General features: G+C 40.2%; 1 protein-coding gene and 12 non-coding genes across 13 annotated transcripts; 12 read left to right on the top strand and 1 right to left on the bottom strand.

Moving 5' to 3' along the window:
- The first annotated feature begins 52 nt into the window (after positions 1-52).
- LOC133723994 (5S ribosomal RNA) lies at positions 53-171 on the top strand. Its single transcript, XR_009853413.1, has one exon. It is a non-coding gene; the product is annotated as a 5S ribosomal RNA (ribosomal RNA).
- A 383-nt stretch (positions 172-554) lies between these two features.
- LOC133724017 (5S ribosomal RNA) lies at positions 555-673 on the top strand. Its single transcript, XR_009853436.1, has one exon. It is a non-coding gene; the product is annotated as a 5S ribosomal RNA (ribosomal RNA).
- Positions 674-1,053: 380 nt separating this feature from the next.
- Positions 1,054-1,172, top strand: LOC133724029 (5S ribosomal RNA). Its single transcript, XR_009853447.1, has one exon. It is a non-coding gene; the product is annotated as a 5S ribosomal RNA (ribosomal RNA).
- Positions 1,173-1,555: 383 nt separating this feature from the next.
- On the top strand, positions 1,556-1,674 carry LOC133724016 (5S ribosomal RNA). The gene has a single exon (XR_009853435.1). It is a non-coding gene; the product is annotated as a 5S ribosomal RNA (ribosomal RNA).
- A 381-nt stretch (positions 1,675-2,055) lies between these two features.
- LOC133724051 (5S ribosomal RNA) lies at positions 2,056-2,174 on the top strand. Its single transcript, XR_009853465.1, has one exon. It is a non-coding gene; the product is annotated as a 5S ribosomal RNA (ribosomal RNA).
- A 386-nt stretch (positions 2,175-2,560) lies between these two features.
- LOC133724019 (5S ribosomal RNA) lies at positions 2,561-2,679 on the top strand. Its single transcript, XR_009853438.1, has one exon. It is a non-coding gene; the product is annotated as a 5S ribosomal RNA (ribosomal RNA).
- A 383-nt stretch (positions 2,680-3,062) lies between these two features.
- Positions 3,063-3,181, top strand: LOC133724015 (5S ribosomal RNA). The gene has a single exon (XR_009853434.1). It is a non-coding gene; the product is annotated as a 5S ribosomal RNA (ribosomal RNA).
- Positions 3,182-3,562: 381 nt separating this feature from the next.
- Positions 3,563-3,681, top strand: LOC133724039 (5S ribosomal RNA). The gene has a single exon (XR_009853455.1). It is a non-coding gene; the product is annotated as a 5S ribosomal RNA (ribosomal RNA).
- Positions 3,682-4,067: 386 nt separating this feature from the next.
- On the top strand, positions 4,068-4,186 carry LOC133723987 (5S ribosomal RNA). The gene has a single exon (XR_009853407.1). It is a non-coding gene; the product is annotated as a 5S ribosomal RNA (ribosomal RNA).
- A 383-nt stretch (positions 4,187-4,569) lies between these two features.
- Positions 4,570-4,688, top strand: LOC133724014 (5S ribosomal RNA). The gene has a single exon (XR_009853433.1). It is a non-coding gene; the product is annotated as a 5S ribosomal RNA (ribosomal RNA).
- A 381-nt stretch (positions 4,689-5,069) lies between these two features.
- Positions 5,070-5,188, top strand: LOC133724005 (5S ribosomal RNA). Its single transcript, XR_009853424.1, has one exon. It is a non-coding gene; the product is annotated as a 5S ribosomal RNA (ribosomal RNA).
- Positions 5,189-5,571: 383 nt separating this feature from the next.
- Positions 5,572-5,690, top strand: LOC133724011 (5S ribosomal RNA). The gene has a single exon (XR_009853430.1). It is a non-coding gene; the product is annotated as a 5S ribosomal RNA (ribosomal RNA).
- A 6,837-nt stretch (positions 5,691-12,527) lies between these two features.
- LOC133720968 (isocitrate dehydrogenase [NADP]) lies at positions 12,528-16,444 on the bottom strand. Its single transcript, XM_062147463.1, has 16 exons — positions 16,286-16,444; positions 15,592-15,635; positions 15,355-15,464; positions 15,175-15,212; positions 14,973-15,050; positions 14,838-14,891; positions 14,661-14,762; positions 14,401-14,492; positions 14,197-14,300; positions 14,037-14,105; positions 13,841-13,956; positions 13,708-13,742; positions 13,443-13,585; positions 13,226-13,348; positions 13,027-13,115; positions 12,528-12,725 (listed from the first exon to the last, which is right to left on the bottom strand). The coding sequence occupies exons 1-15, from the start codon at positions 16,332-16,334 to the stop codon at positions 13,037-13,039; spliced, it is 1,236 nt and encodes a 411-aa protein (XP_062003447.1). The 5' UTR covers positions 16,335-16,444; the 3' UTR covers positions 12,528-12,725; positions 13,027-13,036.
- Between the last annotated feature and the right edge of the window lie 3,735 nt (positions 16,445-20,179).

Raw genomic sequence — 20,179 nt, 5'->3', positions numbered from 1 at the left:
TCTAGAGAAGTGAGATGAAGCCTTTATATAAATTGATTCTGCATACACTAATGGGTGCGATCATACTAGCAATAATGCACCGGATCCCATCAGAACTCCGAAGATAAGCTTGCTTGGGCGAGAGCAGTACTAGGATGGGTGACCTCTTGGGAAGTCCTCGTGTTGCACCCCTTTTTTTGCCTTTGATTTTTTTCATTTAATTATTTTTGATTTCCGCCTCCTTTTGATTTCGGCTACTCTGCTCGCGTACCGACTCTTCCAAGGCTTATGCGATGTCCGTGGCGATTGTACACAGCTTAAGACGTCAAACAGATTGGCCTTGGGCCTTGGGGCTCTTGGGCTCTGTCCGACCAAAGAATTATATTCCGACAACTCAATATTTTTATTTTTTTTAACAGAAACAGAACAGGGACGGGGATACCTTAGCCGGGCATGGAGGTGATGGAGATGGCGCAACGTACGGAACCCACCCACCCACCCTCTGTCGCCTTTGTTCAAGCGCTCTAGAGAAGTGAGATGAAGCCTTTATATAAATTGATTCTGCATACACTAATGGGTGCAATCATACCCACAATAATGCACCGGATCCCATCAGAACTCCAAAGTTAAGCTTGCTTGGGCGAGAGCAGTACTAGGATGGGTGACCTCCTGGGAAGTCCTCGTGTTGCACCCCTTTTTTGCCTTTGATTTTTTTCATTTAATTATTTTTTATTTCCGCCTCCTTTTGATTTCGGCTACTTTGCTCGCGTACCGACTCTTCCAAGGCTTATGCGATGTCCGTGGCGATTGTACACAGCTTAAGATGTCAAAAAGATTGGCCTTGGGGCTCTTGGGCTCTGTCCGACCAAAGAATTATATTCCGACAACTCACTATTTTTAATTTTTTTTAACAAAAACAGAACAGGGACGGGGCTACCTTAGCCGGGCATGGAGGTGATGGAGATGGTGCAACGTACGGAACCCACCCACCCACCCACCCTCTGTCGTCATTGTTCAAGCGCTCTAGAGAAGTGAGATGAAGCCTTTATATAAATTGATTCTGCATACACTAATGGGTGCGATCATACCAGCAATAATGCACCGGATCCCATCAGAACTCCGAAGATAAGCTTGCTTGGGCGAGAGCAGTACTAGGATGGGTGACCTCTTGGGAAGTCCTCGTGTTGCACCCCTTTTTTTGCCTTTGATTTTTTTCATTTAATTATTTTTGATTTCCGCCTCCTTTTGATTTCGGCTACTCTGCTCGCGTACCGACTCTTCCAAGGCTTATGCGATGTCCGTGGCGATTGTACACAGCTTAAGACGTCAAACAGATTGGCCTTGGGCCTTGGGGCTCTTGGGCTCTGTCCGACCAAAGAATTATATTCCGACAACTCAATATTTTTATTTTTTTTAACAGAAACAGAACAGGGACGGGGATACCTTAGCCGGGCATGGAGGTGATGGAGATGGTGCAACGTACGGAACCCACCCACCCACCCTCTGTCGCCTTTGTTCAAGCGCTCTAGAGAAGTGAGATGAAGCCTTTATATAAATTGATTCTGCATACACTAACGGGTGCAATCATACCCACAATAATGCACCGGATCCCATCAGAACTCCGAAGTTAAGCTTGCTTGGGCGAGAGCAGTACTAGGATGGGTGATCTCCTGGGAAGTCCTCGTGTTGCACCCCCTTTTTTGCCTTTGATTTTTTTCATTTAATTATTTTTTATTTCCGCCTCCTTTTGATTTCGGCTACTTTGCTCGCGTACCGACTCTTCCAAGGCTTATGCGATGTCCGTGGCGATTGTACACAGCTTAAGATGTCAAAAAGATTGGCCTTGGGGCTCTTGGGCTCTGTCCGACCAAAGAATTATATTCCGACAACTCACTATTTTTAATTTTTTTTAACAGAAACAGAACAGGGACGGGGCTACCTTAGCCGGGCATGGAGGTGATGGAGATGGTGCAACGTACGGAACCCACCCACCCACCCACCCTCTGTCGTCTTTGTTCAAGCGCTCTAGAGAAGTGAGATGAAGCCTTTATATAAATTGATTCTGCATACACTAATGGGTGCGATCATACCAGCAATAATGCACCGGATCCCATCAGAACTCCGAAGTTAAGCTTGCTTGGGCGAGAGCAGTATTAGGATGGGTGACCTCCTGGGAAGTCCTTGTGTTGCACCCCCCTTTTTGCCTTTGATTGATTTTTTTTCATTTAATTATTTTTGATTTCCGCCTCCTTTTGATTTCGGCTACTTTGCTCGCGTACCGACTCTTCCAAGGCTTATGCGATGTCCGTGGCGATTGTACACAGCTTAAGATGTCAAAAAGATTGGCCTTGGGGCTCTTGGGCTCTGTCCGACCAAAGAATTATATTCCGACAACTCACTATTTTTAATTTTTTTTAACAAAAACAGAACAGGGACGGGGCTACCTTAGCCGGGCATGGAGGTGATGGAGATGGTGCAACGTACGGAACCCACCCACCCACCCACCCTCTGTCGTCATTGTTCAAGCGCTCTAGAGAAGTGAGATGAAGCCTTTATATAAATTGATTCTGCATACACTAATGGGTGCGATCATACCAGCAATAATGCACCGGATCCCATCAGAACTCCGAAGATAAGCTTGCTTGGGCGAGAGCAGTACTAGGATGGGTGACCTCTTGGGAAGTCCTCGTGTTGCACCCCTTTTTTTGCCTTTGATTTTTTTCATTTAATTATTTTTGATTTCCTCCTCCTTTTGATTTCGGCTACTCTGCTCGCGTACCGACTCTTCCAAGGCTTATGCGATGTCCGTGGCGATTGTACACAGCTTAAGACGTCAAACAGATTGGCCTTGGGCCTTGGGGCTCTTGGGCTCTGTCCGACCAAAGAATTATATTCCGACAACTCAATATTTTTATTTTTTTTAACAAAAACAGAACAGGGACGGGGATACCTTAGCCGGGCATGGAGGTGATGGAGATGGTGCAACGTACGGAACCCACCCACCCACCCTCTGTCGCCTTTGTTCAAGCGCTCTAGAGAAGTGAGATGAAGCCTTTATATAAATTGATTCTGCATACACTAACGGGTGCAATCATACCCACAATAATGCACCGGATCCCATCAGAACTCCGAAGTTAAGCTTGCTTGGGCGAGAGCAGTACTAGGATGGGTGATCTCCTGGGAAGTCCTCGTGTTGCACCCCCTTTTTTGCCTTTGATTTTTTTCATTTAATTATTTTTTATTTCCGCCTCCTTTTGATTTCGGCTACTTTGCTCGCGTACCGACTCTTCCAAGGCTTATGCGATGTCCGTGGCGATTGTACACAGCTTAAGATGTCAAAAAGATTGGCCTTGGGGCTCTTGGGCTCTGTCCGACCAAAGAATTATATTCCGACAACTCACTATTTTTAATTTTTTTTAACAGAAACAGAACAGGGACGGGGCTACCTTAGCCGGGCATGGAGGTGATGGAGATGGTGCAACGTACGGAACCCACCCACCCACCCACCCTCTGTCGTCTTTGTTCAAGCGCTCTAGAGAAGTGAGATGAAGCCTTTATATAAATTGATTCTGCATACACTAATGGGTGCGATCATACCAGCAATAATGCACCGGATCCCATCAGAACTCCGAAGTTAAGCTTGCTTGGGCGAGAGCAGTATTAGGATGGGTGACCTCCTGGGAAGTCCTTGTGTTGCACCCCCCTTTTTGCCTTTGATTGATTTTTTTTCATTTAATTATTTTTGATTTCCGCCTCCTTTTGATTTCGGCTACTTTGCTCGCGTACCGACTCTTCCAAGGCTTATGCGATGTCCGTGGCGATTGTACACAGCTTAAGATGTCAAAAAGATTGGCCTTGGGGCTCTTGGGCTCTGTCCGACCAAAGAATTATATTCCGACAACTCACTATTTTTAATTTTTTTTAACAAAAACAGAACAGGGACGGGGCTACCTTAGCCGGGCATGGAGGTGATGGAGATGGTGCAACGTACGGAACCCACCCACCCACCCACCCTCTGTCGTCATTGTTCAAGCGCTCTAGAGAAGTGAGATGAAGCCTTTATATAAATTGATTCTGCATACACTAATGGGTGCGATCATACCAGCAATAATGCACCGGATCCCATCAGAACTCCGAAGATAAGCTTGCTTGGGCGAGAGCAGTACTAGGATGGGTGACCTCTTGGGAAGTCCTCGTGTTGCACCCCTTTTTTTGCCTTTGATTTTTTTCATTTAATTATTTTTGATTTCCGCCTCCTTTTGATTTCGGCTACTCTGCTCGCGTACCGACTCTTCCAAGGCTTATGCGATGTCCGTGGCGATTGTACACAGCTTAAGACGTCAAACAGATTGGCCTTGGGCCTTGGGGCTCTTGGGCTCTGTCCGACCAAAGAATTATATTCCGACAACTCAATATTTTTATTTTTTTTAACAGAAACAGAACAGGGACGGGGATACCTTAGCCGGGCATGGAGGTGATGGAGATGGTGCAACGTACGGAACCCACCCACCCACCCTCTGTCGCCTTTGTTCAAGCGCTCTAGAGAAGTGAGATGAAGCCTTTATATAAATTGATTCTGCATACACTAACGGGTGCAATCATACCCACAATAATGCACCGGATCCCATCAGAACTCCGAAGTTAAGCTTGCTTGGGCGAGAGCAGTACTAGGATGGGTGATCTCCTGGGAAGTCCTCGTGTTGCACCCCCTTTTTTGCCTTTGATTTTTTTCATTTAATTATTTTTTATTTCCGCCTCCTTTTGATTTCGGCTACTTTGCTCGCGTACCGACTCTTCCAAGGCTTATGCGATGTCCGTGGCGATTGTACACAACTTAAGATGTCAAAAAGATTGGCCTTGGGGCTCTTGGGCTCTGTCCGACCAAAGAATTATATTCCGACAACTCACTATTTTTAATTTTTTTTAACAGAAACAGAACAGGGACGGGGCTACCTTAGCCGGGCATGGAGGTGATGGAGATGGTGCAACGTACGGAACCCACCCACCCACCCACCCTCTGTCGTCTTTGTTCAAGCGCTCTAGAGAAGTGAGATGAAGCCTTTATATAAATTGATTCTGCATACACTAACGGATGCGATCATACCAGCAATAATGCACCGGATCCCATCAGAACTCCGAAGTTAAGCTTGCTTGGGCGAGAGCAGTATTAGGATGGGTGACCTCCTGGGAAGTCCTTGTGTTGCACCCCCCTTTTTGCCTTTGATTGATTTTTTTTCATTTAATTATTTTTGATTTCCGCCTCCTTTTGATTTCGGCTACTTTGCTCGCGTACCGACTCTTCCAAGGCTTATGCGATGTCCGTGGCGATTGTACACAGCTTAAGATGTCAAAAAGATTGGCCTTGGGCCTTGGGGCTCTTGGGCTCTGTCCGACCAAAGAATTATATTCCGACAACTCACTATTTTTAATTTTTTTTAACAGAAACAGAACAGGGATGGGGCTACCTTAGCCGGGCATGGAGGTGATGGAGATGGTGCAACGTACGGAACCCACCCACTCTTTCGCCTTTGTTCAAGCGCTCTAGAGAAGTGAGATGAAGCCTTTATATAAATTGATTCTGCATACACTAACGGGTGCGATCATACCCGCAATAATGCACCGGATCCCATCAGAACTCCGAAGTTAAGCTTGTTTGGGCGAGAGCAGTACTTGGATGGGTGATCTCTTGGGAAGTCCTCGTATTGCACCCCTCTTTTTCCCTTTTTGCCTTTGATTTTTTCATTTAATTATTTTTGATTTCCGCTCTTTTTTATTTCGGCTACTTTGTTTGTGTACCAATTCGGTCCAACTCTTCGAAGGCTTATGTGATGCCCGTGGCGATTGTACACAGTAGGTATATAAAAGATTGGCCTTGGACCTTGGGGCTCTTGGGCTCTGTTCGACCAGTGAATTATATTCTGACAACTCACTATATTTTTATGGATAGTTAAGAGAAAGAGAACAGGGATGGTGCTACCTTTGCTGGGCAAGGAGGTGATGAAGATGGTGTAACGTACAGGACCCATCCCCAGTGGCGGAACCAGGATTTAAACCTTGGGGGGGTCCAGATAGAAGTATAAATTATCAGAAATAATTTATTATAAAAAAATTTGTTTGTAAATAAATACAACTATAACAATAATTTAATAAATTATGTAGTATATAATTCATAAGCCAATAGTTAAAACTAAACCAATGATAACACGAATGAACAGCTCAATAAATGAAGATAAGATGACTTTTTTTGAAAACGGACTAGTGCGGCTGCCCTCAAGCCTTGATTAATGAAATTGCAGAATACAAGGGGGGGGACATAGAGTCTGAACCCCAGATTACAATAAGCATAGAGAGAACATCCTGAAATAATACCAGAACTCTCCACAAAATCTATGTATTCTAACAAGCACCAATTATTGAGCTAATTTGACTTTTAATCAACCAAGTATCAAAACTAATTTGACGATCATGCAAATAAGGAAAAAGAAAGAAAGAATTAATCACTAATCATCCTTTATTTCTGTATATTTATTTATGGCTATGTTATTTATCATAATCCTAAATACTCCTATGGTCAATCAATCAAATACTACTATTATTTTTATCAGTACTCACCTGAGTTGTTAAAGAGCTGGGGGTGGTGTCCAGTAGTAGACTTTCCTCAGCAAACTCGACTTTTTGCTGTTTTCATTATAAAGCTTAAGCATAATTAAGAGCTAAGTGAAAAAGGCTGGGGGGGTCCGGACCCCGTCGGGCCTAATAACAGGTCCGCCCCTGCCCATCCCTTTGTCGTTTTTGTTCAAACGCTCTAGGGAGTGAGATAAAGCCTTTATAGAAATTGATTATGCACACACTAACGGGTTCATACCTACAATAATGCATCAGATCCCATCAGAACTCCGAAGTTAAGCTTGCTTGTGTGAGTGCAGTGCTAGGATGAGCGACCTCCTAGGTAGTCCTCGTGTTGCCCCATTTTTTATTTTTTATTTTCAGTTTTGGTTTTTTTAGGCCACCCATCACTATTAATCGTGAGTGTAATTGCACTCTGGCCTCACACCTCAAATTAGCATCAATAAACTTGCTGAACTCAAAAACAAAGGATAGCCATATCTTGATTCTCAATTCGTAATCCATGCTCAACCTAGCAATGTAAGTTTCTTTCAATCACCAAGAGGGTGCAAACATTACTTATTACTCTACACGTGAAGAATTCCTATGAGGCTGGTGTCTAAGAGGCATAGTACCAGAAAATGGAAAGTCAAGACCAAATAAATGAAAGGAACGACATCGAGATGCATACCTTAAACACTTGATGATTGCACCAACACCGAAGAGTATAAGATGGGGAACCACTGCAATTGGGCCATCACTCAAGGGGTAATGAGCATCACCAAGTATGTTAGGTACAAGAGAGTAAGAAAGTCTACAGGACCTAACAACCAACTGCTCTGATACCAAGTTGACAGACAAAAATCACCCTGAAATCCGAAGTGGCCCTGCAGGGCCGATCTTAGAATAAATTTTACCAAATTTTTTAAAAAAATTTTCCTTAAAATTGGACTACCCAAAGCGTCAAACCTGTAAACAAAAGGAACACTTCTAAAACCCACAAAGGCAACCCAAACTTCAAGAGCCTACATGCTCTCCACAAATAATTCAGCTCTCATAGGATATCTAAGAAAACTTAAACTTAGATCTCTAATCTCAAATTATCATTAATACAACTAAAAGTTGGTTATCATAGCAAACTACACAATGAACTGAAATATGATAAAGTAGACTAAATAGTAACCTACAACGAAGATGGAAGCAGTGGACACTATGCCTCAACTCCTACGCACGCCGACCTCAACTTATCTGCAGATTGGGCATGAGAAACCAAAAATCCCAAGGAAAAGCATTTCAAAACCATTAGAGTGAGTGGACGAAAAACAAATAATTTCAAAGGAAACAATAATAAGATTTAATGTTTTCCCAATTTTATTTTCATATAAAGCCCGAGCATGCAGTAATTTATCGTGAAAATACTCTTAATCCTCCTTTTTATTGAAATCTCAAAAATGTACTGCAAATCAATTCATTTAAAACTCAAGTATCTCATATTCATTTCAGAAATCTCGAAAATCTTATAATCTCAGAAATCTCATTAAAATACTCATGATAAAACATCTCGAAATCAATTTTAGAAATCTAGAAAATATACTGGTATGTCAAATCATACTGTAAATCTCATCTCAAAATCCTTTTAAAAATCTCAGAAATCTCATTAAAAATACTCATGTCATAAAACAGGCGATGAGGGAACTGCCGACCAATCATCTCGTGCCACCTGGAGGGTATTGCCGACCAGAGACACATCGAAGGGTACTGTCGACAGGAACACGAGGAGGTGATAGCTAGAGGGTTCTGCCAACTAACCATCTAATGCCATCTGGAAGGTGGTGCCGACCAAATGACGCATCGGAGTGTACTGCCGACCAGAATAGATAGTTAGAGGGTATTGCCGACTAACTATCTCATGTCATCTGGAGGGTACTGCTAACCAGATGACGCATCGGAGGGTACTACTGATTGGAATATATATTCTAGAGGTACTGCCAACCAAAATATTACCTGGAAGGTATTGTCGACCAAGCAAGGACCAAAATATCGAGTTTCGAGGAAATATCGATGGTCCTGTAAACGGAAATTTCAACGGAAATATCGGGGAAATATCGATTTCGGTAAATATTTAAAAAAAAACAACGGAAATCTATATAAAAATATGGAAATTTGAAATGAAGCTTTAAGAAATGTTTATTTGATCAATTATCTCTTGTATTTATATCAATAAAATGTTGAGCAAACTCATTGCATATGGATTTGTAGTGAAATAAGATAAATTCATATGCGCTGACAAAATAAAGATTTTTGACATTTAACTTAATACATCTCAAATTCTCAACTTTTGATGTTATATGGATTGGAACACAATTTGAAACATGAAATTACACCTATAGTCTTTTACACATCCTAGTTTATGTGTAATATAGTTGAAAATAATTTGCATTTTATTACGTCTATTTACCGAAACATCTTAATGTAAAACTAATCTAATTAGAATGAAAGACAGGTTTAATCACACATTTTCATTTATTTTTATAGAGAGAAATAATTGTTTGGCTAATATGGTTTTTATTTTTTGGTCAAAATTTGACCAAGAAATTTGGGTTTTGTTAATTGTTAGAAGCTTTAACTAATTTAATTTCGTTTTGGAAATATGGAGTACGAGTGTGATAAGAGCTTAGCTAAGTAAGAAACTAACAGGGTGGTAAAGCAAAGAAAGAAAGAGCTGATGGTTTAAATATAATCCAAGGTGCATGCACGCTGAACGTCAGTTTGGTTGGATTGGCAAAGGCTTCCAATTTATTTGGTGCTGGCACAGGTTCGAAACCCAGCCTTGAAATTTTGGTTGGTTTATTTGCTGAAAAAATGCTAATATCGCGGCAAAGTTCCCGATATTTTCGGGATTTTTTAGATATTGGCGAGATTTCGGGAAATTTCGATAAAATCTCACGAAATTTAATTGGGAGGTAATTAAAATATCGTCATGTGAAAAAAAAATAATAATAATTTCGATTTTTAAGTCCGTGTTTTTTTTTTGGGTAAATTCCTCCTATGGTACCTGAGGTATTGCTACTTAGACAGTTTGATACCCGATGTATTAAAGGGGACAGTTTGATACCTGAAGTTAGACTTTGTTTGACACTTTGGTACTTCTGTTAATTTTTCTGTTAAATGTAAGGATAAAATTGACATTTAGAATATATGTATAAAAACATAATAAAAAAAACATGAGTTTGTGGGTTGATTGCCGTTCTTCATAATTTTATAGGTATGAATTAATGTTTATGAGTTATGTTGAAGGTGAAATATTCGAATTTTATGTTAAAGAAATATAATAATCAGATATTTTTTTGGTACTATTCTCTATGAATCCACTGATTTTTCCTCCTCTTCATAAACACAATGCGATGATATTATTTGGTATTATTTTAGGTCTTCATCATTTTTTGGGTCATTTAGGAGAAAATGAAAATGAATTAATGCTTTTGGGTTATGTTAAAGTTGACATAATTGAATTTTATGTTTAAAAAAAATTAGTTGTACGAGACTAGTTTCAATGGAGTACTCTCATGGGTGTTCACTATATGATTACTATATTTCTTAAACATAAAATTCGAATATTTCACCTTCAACATAACCCATAAGCATTAATCCATACCTATAAAATTATGAAGAAAATCAACCCACAAACTCATGTTTTTTTATTATGTTTTTATACATATATTCTAAATGTCATTTTTATCCTTACATTTAACAGAAAAATTAACAGAAGTACCAAAGTGTCAAACGAAGTCTAACTTCAAGTACCAAATTGTCCCCTTTAATACATCAGGTATCAAACTGTCCAAGTAGCAATACCTCAGGTACCATAGGAGGAATTTACCCTTTTTTTTTTTTGAGGAGAACGTCTTCCTGAAGTTGGATCTCCTATTCCATCATTTAAATAGTCAAAGAATTTATGTTAGGTGAACTAGGAATTTAGTCATGACAACTCATGATCAAACATTCCAAGTCACACAGAGAGAGCTTTCTATTTGTTTGGATGAGAAGCCATTTCTCATGTTTTCTTAGTGCACTCTGAGTCATCCTGATTGTTTTGAATATAAGAAAGAATCATCACATTCTCGAAGATAAAGGTTAGCCTAGTTTGGAGATGACTAGAGAGCCTCACAATGAATATCAAGGAAGAAATGTGAGTAAGGTTGATCTCAAGGATCAACAATATTATGGTCCTGCACTGGAGTACTGTCATCCATACATGGCTGCAAGTCTCGCTATCTTTAAAGCTCAACTGAATCCGATAAGGGCTTAAAAGATGGAAAGGATTATATCACTCAGCTGATCAATTTATGTGATTTAGCATGGTGGAAATTGAAAATTTCGAGGGTGTAACCAAAAGAAGTTATCTGGTTGTCTGAATGATGGAGGGGAAAGCTTTGCCTCACGGTGCCCCTCACAGCAATTTTATGGCAAATACTATTGCTACATTTATTATATCATGTACTGATGGAAACTTTTTGTATTTAGATTGTATATAATCTTGTACCAAAGGAGATCAATTTTGAAATGATGAAGAAATTCAGGTGAATTGTACCAATGAGGTTGTCTTTTAGGTGAACTGGTTAGGTAGCTAGTGCCTAGTGGAGTTGATTAGAGTTCTTAAAAGGAGGTGCTCCACCTTTTCTTAAAAGGAGGTGCTCCACATTTTCTTTTTCCTCCTTTTCCCTTATTTACGTTGACTCTTTTAACCGTAATTAGAACAGTGAAAATGCTATATAAAGCAACAGATTAGTAGTAGTCGGTACTCTGTGTTTTTTTTTATTAATTAATTGTGGATTTTCAAAATCTCAAACATGTTTCGACGCAAATTATTTGAAGTTGTCCTTAATGAAGATTCGTACTGATGAAAGAATTATATATGAAAATTTGAGTTATTAGGTGTACGCATTTCGTAGTTAAGCAGCAAAAAAAAAAACAAACAACCAATGTTCTCGATTTTTCTCTTCTAACATAATTGAGTGCACAAGTCTCCAGACGAATATAACACGACATGCTGCGTTTTCAGTGCTATTTAATTGTGAGTTGTTTGGTTCAAAAAAAATTGTGAGTTGTTGTAATTCGCGAACTTATTGGCTATTGTTCTTTTGACTATTTACCTTATAATCTTATATGTTCAGCTTTGGCCGTAAGAGCAACTCCAACAGATTCCCCATATTTTGATTTTTCTCTACTTTAGAGAAAAATAAGCCTCTTTTGCTCCAACAGATTCCCTATAACTATCCATATTTTAGGGAAAGTGAGGAAAGAGAAAACCAAATTCCCTATATTTACAGCAAACTCCAAAATTTTAAGGAAGAATATGGAGATTTTAGAGGATTGTTGTAAAATAGGGAATCTGTTGGAGTTGGAGAAGAAAAAGAGGCTAAAGCTTTGACTTTTGCTTCCCTATAATACAGAAATTATAGGGAAGTTGTTGGAATTGCTCTAAGAGAGTGTGTGCAAAGATGGGCTGTTTGGACGTGAAATTCAAGTTATCGGTCTGCAATTTTCGTAATTAAGCAAAACAAGTTAATGCACCGATTTTTCTCTTCTAAAATAATTTGGGTGCACAAGTTTTGAGATGCCGATCTAAAATTTACTTTTTAGTTACCCCAAATTAAAACCGAGTACCTCAGAGTTGTAATTTGGTATCAGTTAGCAAACTCATTAGCTTTTCATTCTTTATAATTATCTAGAAGTGTCAATTTCACCCCCAAAAATATACATCCATGGGTAAATTTTTACCATATAAAGTTCTGCAGTGTAGCCTAACTTTCATTGCGACACTCGTAAGGCTTGCCAGCAGACGGATATATAATTTCCCATGAAAAGGCACACTTTTTTCCCGCTTTATACTACAAAATTTAGTTGGTCGTGAAAATGGTAAACTTGCCAAAGCCAAAAACTGAGGAAGAGGGAAGAACATGGAACTCAATAAAAGTACAGAAACCAGAGTACATAAGAAACTAATACACTTGGAAATTGGATGAGCCAACATCTCTAACATAACAGTAGAAGGAAAATATTCTGCCACCATTTCTACCCACCCTCTCCATTATTTCTTTCCGAATGAGAAAAGGAACAAACGGCACAGTTGCCCGACCCTGAAAAAAAAAAACTCGCATCTCGTTAGGTATAACAAATGAGAAATGTGAGAGAAAAAAAAGTCATAAAAGCAGGTAGGATAGTTTCTTAAGAAAACACAAGTGAAATCGCAAGGATGAGAAGCAATAATATCCAAATGAGAACTCTACTTTTATTGACACGTTTAATTTGCCATGTATAAAACAGGTTTTGGCTGACATTACTTCGCACATGATTATGTCAGAACACCAAGCATGAAACACAAAACAGAAAGAAATTAGGATTCAATGCATAGAATCAAGTCTGCAAGTGTTCACATACAACTAGGCTTTCAAGAAAGCTTTGCTTTCAGTTCTGCAGCCACGGCATCAATGAACTCCTCCGTGTTCAAGTAGTGGTTCCTAGCAAGCCTACACCACAAGAAGCATACGATGAAATCAACGTCCATGCAAAGAAACAGAAAAACACAACCCAAGCGTGCGCGCACATGCAAACAAATAACGCTCTAGTAGATACTTACTTAGGTCCATGAAGAATTAGTGCAAGATCCTTGGTCATTTTCCCAGATTCCACAGTTCCAATACAAGCTTCTTCCAGCTTCTGAGTGAAATCCAACAATTTAGCATTGTCATCCAACTTTGCCCTGTTAAAAAGACAACATTCAAATTCCATTTAAATTTTTTATCATAAAACAATAAAAAATCAAGAGATCTCGGAGAACAAACTTTATAAAATACCTGTGTGCAAGCCCTCTTGTCCAAGCAAAAATTGAAGCTATGCTGTTTGTACTGGTTTCACCACCTTTCTGGTGAACTCTATAATGCCGAGTAACTGTACCATGAGCAGCTTCAGCTTCTATGGTCTTTCCATCTGGGCACACCTGCACCCGTAAACAGCTCTAGTAAGTGAAGAAAAAGAATTTATACAACAAAAAGAATGTATTGATGGAAGGAAGGGTGGATAAGAAAGAGAAAGTAAACACCCAAATCAGGTCTAGCATACCAGTACTGATGTCATCAATCCAAGAGATCCAAAACCTATAATGCAGCCAGAAGTTAGAAACTATAACCCTCTGTATGTCAAATATGATGATAGAGGTAGTGCAACAAAAGATTGCTAGTAGTGTCATACAAACCTTGAGCTAAGAAATCACTTTGCACATCTCCATCATAATTCTTGCATGCCCAAACATAACCACCTTCACTTTTAAGTGCATAAGCCACCATATCATCAATGAGACGATGTTCATACCTGCCAATTCAATCATATAAAGTCAATAAGAAGCAAACGACCTCAAAATCCATCATTGGAAAACCAATAGAGTTCCTCACCATATGCCAGCAGCTTCATACTTGGATTTCCAATGAGCTTCATAAACTTCTTGAAATATGTCCTTGAATCTAATCTCATGAACAAACAAGAGTATATGCTCAGAGAACAGCAAGTATAATCATAAATATTTGAAACCAGGCTCATGGAGAATCTGCATACCTTCCATCATACTTCTTAAGAATAGTGTTTTTTGTGCTAAGATAAAGAGGCCACTTTTTCTCATAAGCTGTGTTCATAGAAGCTTCTGCAAAAGCACGGATTGACTGCATGGGGAAAAAAACAGTTACACTACTAAAGAAGCAAAGAGATTACATGCAGCAATCGAGCAGCTGTTTCAGTAACACCATGGATTATCAAATCAACCTCATCGGTGTTGTACATGGCAATTGCTACTCCGCCTTCCCCTGTAAAGTTGTACACTTCCAGTTCAGTCTTCTCATCCTTTCCTTCTGGAACTGCAAGCATTTTCAAGGTTATCAGAAATCCCTTATTCACCAAGTATAAAGACAAGAAATGAAAGGAAAATCACTTCTTTCATCAAGTTTTAGTGAGCATTGATAAGCACTTCTAATATATACGACATACAAAATCTTGTAAACTACTAAGCAACAATGGAAGTTTACCAAACAGCAATTTCAGTTTTCCAGGTCCTTTGATAACTGTATCAGTTGCTCGATATTGATCACCGAAAGCATGTCTTCCAATGCATATTGGCTTCGTCCAACCTAAAAAAAAAAAAAAAAAATCAGCACGGCAGTACTCCAACGAAACAATATAGACGCAATATGAAATTACAATACCTGGGATTAGGCGAGGAATGTTCTTGCAAAGAATCGGTTCTCTGAAAACAGTACCTGAAGAAAGCCAGCAGCCCTTGTAATTTACCCATTTAAAGTTTCAAAATACAAAAAGTTCACTGCTTCAAGTTTACTAACCATTCAAAATATTCCTAATAGTCCCATTGGGACTCCTCCACATTTGCTTCAAGGTAAACTCCTTCATGCGAGCTTCATCTGTGACATTATAACCACAATATTATGTACTTGTATCCTCGAGTGTCAGTTGAAAACATAAATGCTAATAAAAGGGCTTAAAATGGAGTTCAACCGAATTTCCAGCATGTTCAGAAGTGTCTACCTGGTGTGATAGTCGCGCATTTGATTGCTACATTGTACCTAAATACAAAGTGAGAGATGCAACATGAATACCAGAATATAATATAGAAGTAAAAAGGTACTTTAGGCACTTTTCTTTATTTCACAAGTCAGGGAAATATATCATTCTCAGAACAGTAAGTGGAAATTCAAGAAGACGTACTTAAGAGTAGCCTCTGCACTTTCAACGGTAACTTTATCATCAGTGGCGTCACGGTGAGGAAGACCAAGGTCAAAGTACTTAATGTCCAAATCCAAAAAGGGGAGAATAAGCTGCAGATGTAACATGAAGAGAAGAGAAAACATGAGTAATCAAAATCTTGACCAGAAAATCTAAACTGGAAAAAAGACACACACACACACACATATTGGTGGAGCAATAAGAGTTATATCAACACACCTTATCCTTGATTGATTTCCAGAAAATTCGAGTCATCTCATCTCCTGTAACACATACCAAAAGACTCATAGTATGAGAAAGAGGAATGTAAAATCTCTTCAACCCATGTAAGTACAATGTGTATTAAGTCTGCAAGTGTGCCATGCAGTGTTAACACTATCTTAGCATGACTTGAAAAAAAAAAAAAAAGACTTGTTTTGGATGACTCAATACTCTTGTCCATCCGAAACCATACTAGATTTTCTTCATAAAAATTGTGAATCAATGATCAACACCCCAATCTCTTAAGACAGTGAGTAGCGGAATATAAGTGAGAGTCGCAAACGATGAAATTAAGATTTAGATAATACATAAATCCCTTAAGATCATATTCACTCATTCAAGCAAATTGCATATATGAAAAGTCTCCAGAAATTCAAATCCAATCAGAGCCTGTTTTCTGAATAACAAAGATCAAACAGTTCCAGATTCATATCTTTATTAACAAACTTATAGATTTAGATAAGGCGAATCGGTCAATTTACAATCTGTACCAGACCAAAACTAAATTCACCGCCGTCGCATAAAATTAAGCTCACAAAGAAATATGAGAAACGATCGAATCAGGTGGAATCAATCAGCGAAATAAAATGATGAGCTGAGGTAGAGAATCAGAGATCGGAGGAAACAGAAAAGATGGGGGGAAGACTCTTACCGTCCATCTCGACGATGGGGTTAGCGACCTTGATCTTCTCGAACGCCATTGTGGTTTGATTAGGTTTTGGATCGGCGACTCTTTTCTAAGGGATAGAGAGTCGCTCAGTGGTTTTGACTAGTGAATCGGGCAGAGCTCAGCGATGATGTATTTGGTATTTATAGTCACCAATGTGTGAAATATTCAACTTTTTTTTTTTTTTTTCCTTTGTTTTTTTCAGAGTGATTCGGGCGGTACCGCACAGGAGCGTGTTCACCTACCGCAATTGATTTTGTGAATTTATTTCTGACACATCGACGTGACTGTTTGAGGGGTCAGAGCATGTATCCCAAATTTTCTCTGTTACAAAAGGGGACCATTTTGCATTTGTTAGTTGGGATGGGCATGGGCGAGTGGTTGGATGAAATTGCTGAATCAGCACAGAAAAAGAGCTCTTGTAAAAGGAGAATCTCTTCCGGGTCTATGTCTATCCAATTGCGTAAGGCCATCCGGTTCTTGTATACTCGAATGGGAGGAGTTCTGTTTCTTAGGGGCTCTTCCCACTTCAGAGTTTCCTAATATGTGTTTAAGAATTCTACTACTAGCGAGCCCAACCGTAGTTAGAAACTGATTTTTATTAGGCTCCCCTTTTTACCTAGCATAATAACTAAAGGACAAAATCCCATAACTAAATAACCTCTAGTGGCAAGTTTCGGATCCGTGCATGTATGAGGAATCCAAAGCGAAACCCAAATAGGAGTTTCGGTTTGGATTTGATATTTTTTCGGTTTTAATCTATATTTTAAACCTTGTATTCTAATATCTAATTTGGAAATTTCTGGTCAAAATTACTATGATAATTTTAAGTTTTTTTATCTTTTTATTTTTTTTTTAAGAGATTCGGTGTTATTAGTTCACGAAATCGGACAATATAGGACATTTCTGACAACGTAGGGCACAAGGCCCGCCCTCAAACCTGAATGCGAGTGATCTACCTCACTGTATGTAGGAAGAGTCTCTCGCCATATAGAACCCTCATGAGTTGTACCATAATTTGCAAACATGTCCGCCAAACGATTACCTTCTCTGAAGACATGAGAAACATGGAAATGAAAATTATGTAAGTGCAGACAATTAAGCCAAGTCATTCGGAACCTTCATGTAATTAAAGAGGGATTTTTGAAACAATGGATAAGAATTTGTTACGTGTCAAATCTGAGTCTAACCTCGAGACCAGATAGGGATGGCAATGGGGCGGGTTGGGGATGGGGATCACAATACCATCCCCATCCCCGGGGTCATTCTCTACCCTCATCCCCGCCCCAATCCCCAATAAAAATATATTGGGGATTCCCCGTCCCTATCCCCACTGGGGACTAAGCCTCCAAACCCGCCCCAAATCCCCAATAAGAATTTAATAAATAAAATACTTTTTTCTTATATTATCTTTTTTAAAATCAAAATCTACAACAAATAAATTTAAAACATGATTAAATATTTAGTGAGTGCAAAAGTCAAAACACCATTAAAGTAAAAGTGTAGCCATTAAAGTAAAATAGTAAATGTATATATTTATGATTTATATTATAAAAAATAAATTAAAATATATATAAGTTAAATATATGTATATATTATTGGGACGGGTTTGGGGATGGGGATCACAATACCATCCCCGCCCCATCCCCAATCTTAGATAGCGGGGATTGGGGATCCCCATCCCCATTCCCCATTTGTCCCCGAATTCTCCCCCATTAGGGGCGGGTATCCAATGGAGCTCCGCCCCGCTGGGGATTTTTGCCATCCCTAGACCACACATAGAGCTTCAATCACCGCTAGGACCTCCTCATCGATGACACTAGGAACATCAATTTTATGAGCAAAAGCACCCTTGAACAACCCCTCATGGTCATGAAAAAACTCCACCAAAATCGATAGTGCTTGGACCTTTTGGCCCTTGTGGGCATGTGTTTTGTTGGTGCCCAACTCCAGAATCTATCTTTGAAGTATCTTCATTCTCATTTGGAATGCATGTATCTGTTTGAACCTAAATTTGGCAAGGCCAACATGACACACATTGGGTAGGGTCCACAAGAAATTTGGCTTAGGACCGCAGTTGAATGGTTGAATAGCCGCCACATAATGGATGACCGCTATTGAATGGTCGTGGCATAATGAATAACGGCAATCGAATGGTGTTAATCAAGTTCATAAATGCCATAAGCTGCAGGCGCGCGTTAAAAGGATTCAGGATATTCAAAAGCCGTGGAGATTATAATTTGAGACAATCAACTTAAATGCACCGTTATGAGTTTTAATTCCCAAGTAACTGTCAACTTTGAATTCATGCAACCAACTGTCCAGACACCGTCCGGTTCTTGTATGCTCGAATGGGAGGAGTTCTGTTTCTTAGGGGCTCTTCCCACTTCAGAGTTTCCTAATATGTGTTTAAGAAGCCCCTGATCTATTCTACTACCTAAAGCCCAACCGTAGTTAGAAACTGATTTTTATTAGGCTCCCCTTTTTACCTAGCATAATAACTAAATAATGGTGTCTGGACACTTTGGTGACTTTCAGAATAATACATAAACTCTGAATGTTATCAATGTGATACCTAGACTTTACTTTTCGTATTATCGTCGTACCTCTGGCGAACTTCCGTCAAGTCTCCGCCAACTGTGAGCAAGTGAGCCCAAAAATGAGGGCAAAAAAGACATTCTGCCCTCAATTTGTTTTAGGAAAAAATTCACCAACGGTGTCTGGACACTTAGGGGACTTTCAGAATGATACCTGAACTTACAAAGTTATCAATGTGATACCTGGACTCATTTTTTCGTATCAACGTCGTACCTACGACCAATTTCCGTCACGGAGCCGTTAAATTTTGCATGTGAGTAACTTGATGAAGACAAAATGCTCACTCCGAGTTCATCCCCACCGCCGACGACTTAGCCACCACCACTCTTGTTCTCTCCTCCGACCCCTTTTTATACACCATTGATAAAAAACACAGACCCCGCCAGCCCTCCACTCTCAAATCACAGCTCCAATCCCACCCCGCCAGCCTCTCCGTCGTTCCCGACATGCAACACCACCTCCACACCATCCTCACCTGCAACTTCACCGGTCTAGCCGACAACTTCAGCCTCTAGCCCAACTTCGATCAGAGGCAATTGTAGGCAGACAAAGATTAACATTAACTTCGGCCTCCACACCATCCTCACCTGCAACTTCACCGGTCTAGCCGACAACTTCAGCCTCTAGCCCAACTTCGATCAGAGGCAATTGTAGGCAGACAAAGATTAACATTAACTTCGGCCTCCACACCATCCTCACCTGCAGAAAATTCGAGCTGTTCTGATTCACCAGCTCTGCCACTCTGCTGCTGCCCACCATTGCGCCTCGCCGATTAGCAAACAAAGAACTCGGAGCCTCCACCATCGAGAAATGGAGGCTCACGTTCTGCGTGTCCTGCGCGGCGAATATCGACACCGTCGGAGAAGATGTTGTCTGAACAAAAATTGAGTTCGGGTTCCACGGCGGCAGCTCGTCGATTGCGGCCTTGGCTTTCTTGATGAGCCAATCGACGGCCATGCTGGGCCGGTAGTATCCGAGCCGGTCTTGCACGTCGTAGAATTGAATGCCGGTGTGGGCGGCGAATATCGACACCGTCGGAGAAGATGTTGTCTGAACAGAAATTGAGTTCGGGTTCCACGGCGGCAGCTCGTCGATTGCGGCCTTGGCTTTCTTGATGAGCCAATCGACGGCCATGCTGGGCCGGTCGTATCCAAGCCGGTCTTGCACGTCGTAGAATTGAATGCCGGTGTGGGCGGCGAATATCGACACCGTCGGAGAAGATGTTGTCTGAACAGAAATTGAGTTCGGGTTCCACGGCGGCAGCTCGTCGATTGCGGCCTT

The sequence above is a fragment of the Rosa rugosa genome, chromosome 7, assembly GCF_958449725.1.
Source record: "Rosa rugosa chromosome 7, drRosRugo1.1, whole genome shotgun sequence".
Taxonomy (NCBI): Eukaryota; Viridiplantae; Streptophyta; class Magnoliopsida; order Rosales; family Rosaceae; genus Rosa; species Rosa rugosa.
The sequence above is the reverse complement of the archived record's forward strand: the minus strand, read 5'-3'. Positions and strand labels throughout refer to the sequence as shown.

Excerpts from the sequence above, each read along its gene's own strand:
- LOC133720968 (XM_062147463.1), bottom strand. The coding sequence starts at position 16,334 with ATGGCGTTCGAGAAGATCAAGGTCGCTAACCCCATCGTCGAGATGGAC. Across the intron at positions 15,213-15,354 it reads AGTGCAGAGGCTACTCTTAA|GTACAATGTAGCAATCAAAT; the intron begins GTACGTCTTCTT and ends CTTTGTATTTAG. Across the intron at positions 14,763-14,837 it reads CATTCCTCGCCTAATCCCAG|GTTGGACGAAGCCAATATGC; the intron begins GTATTGTAATTT and ends TTTTTTTTTTAG.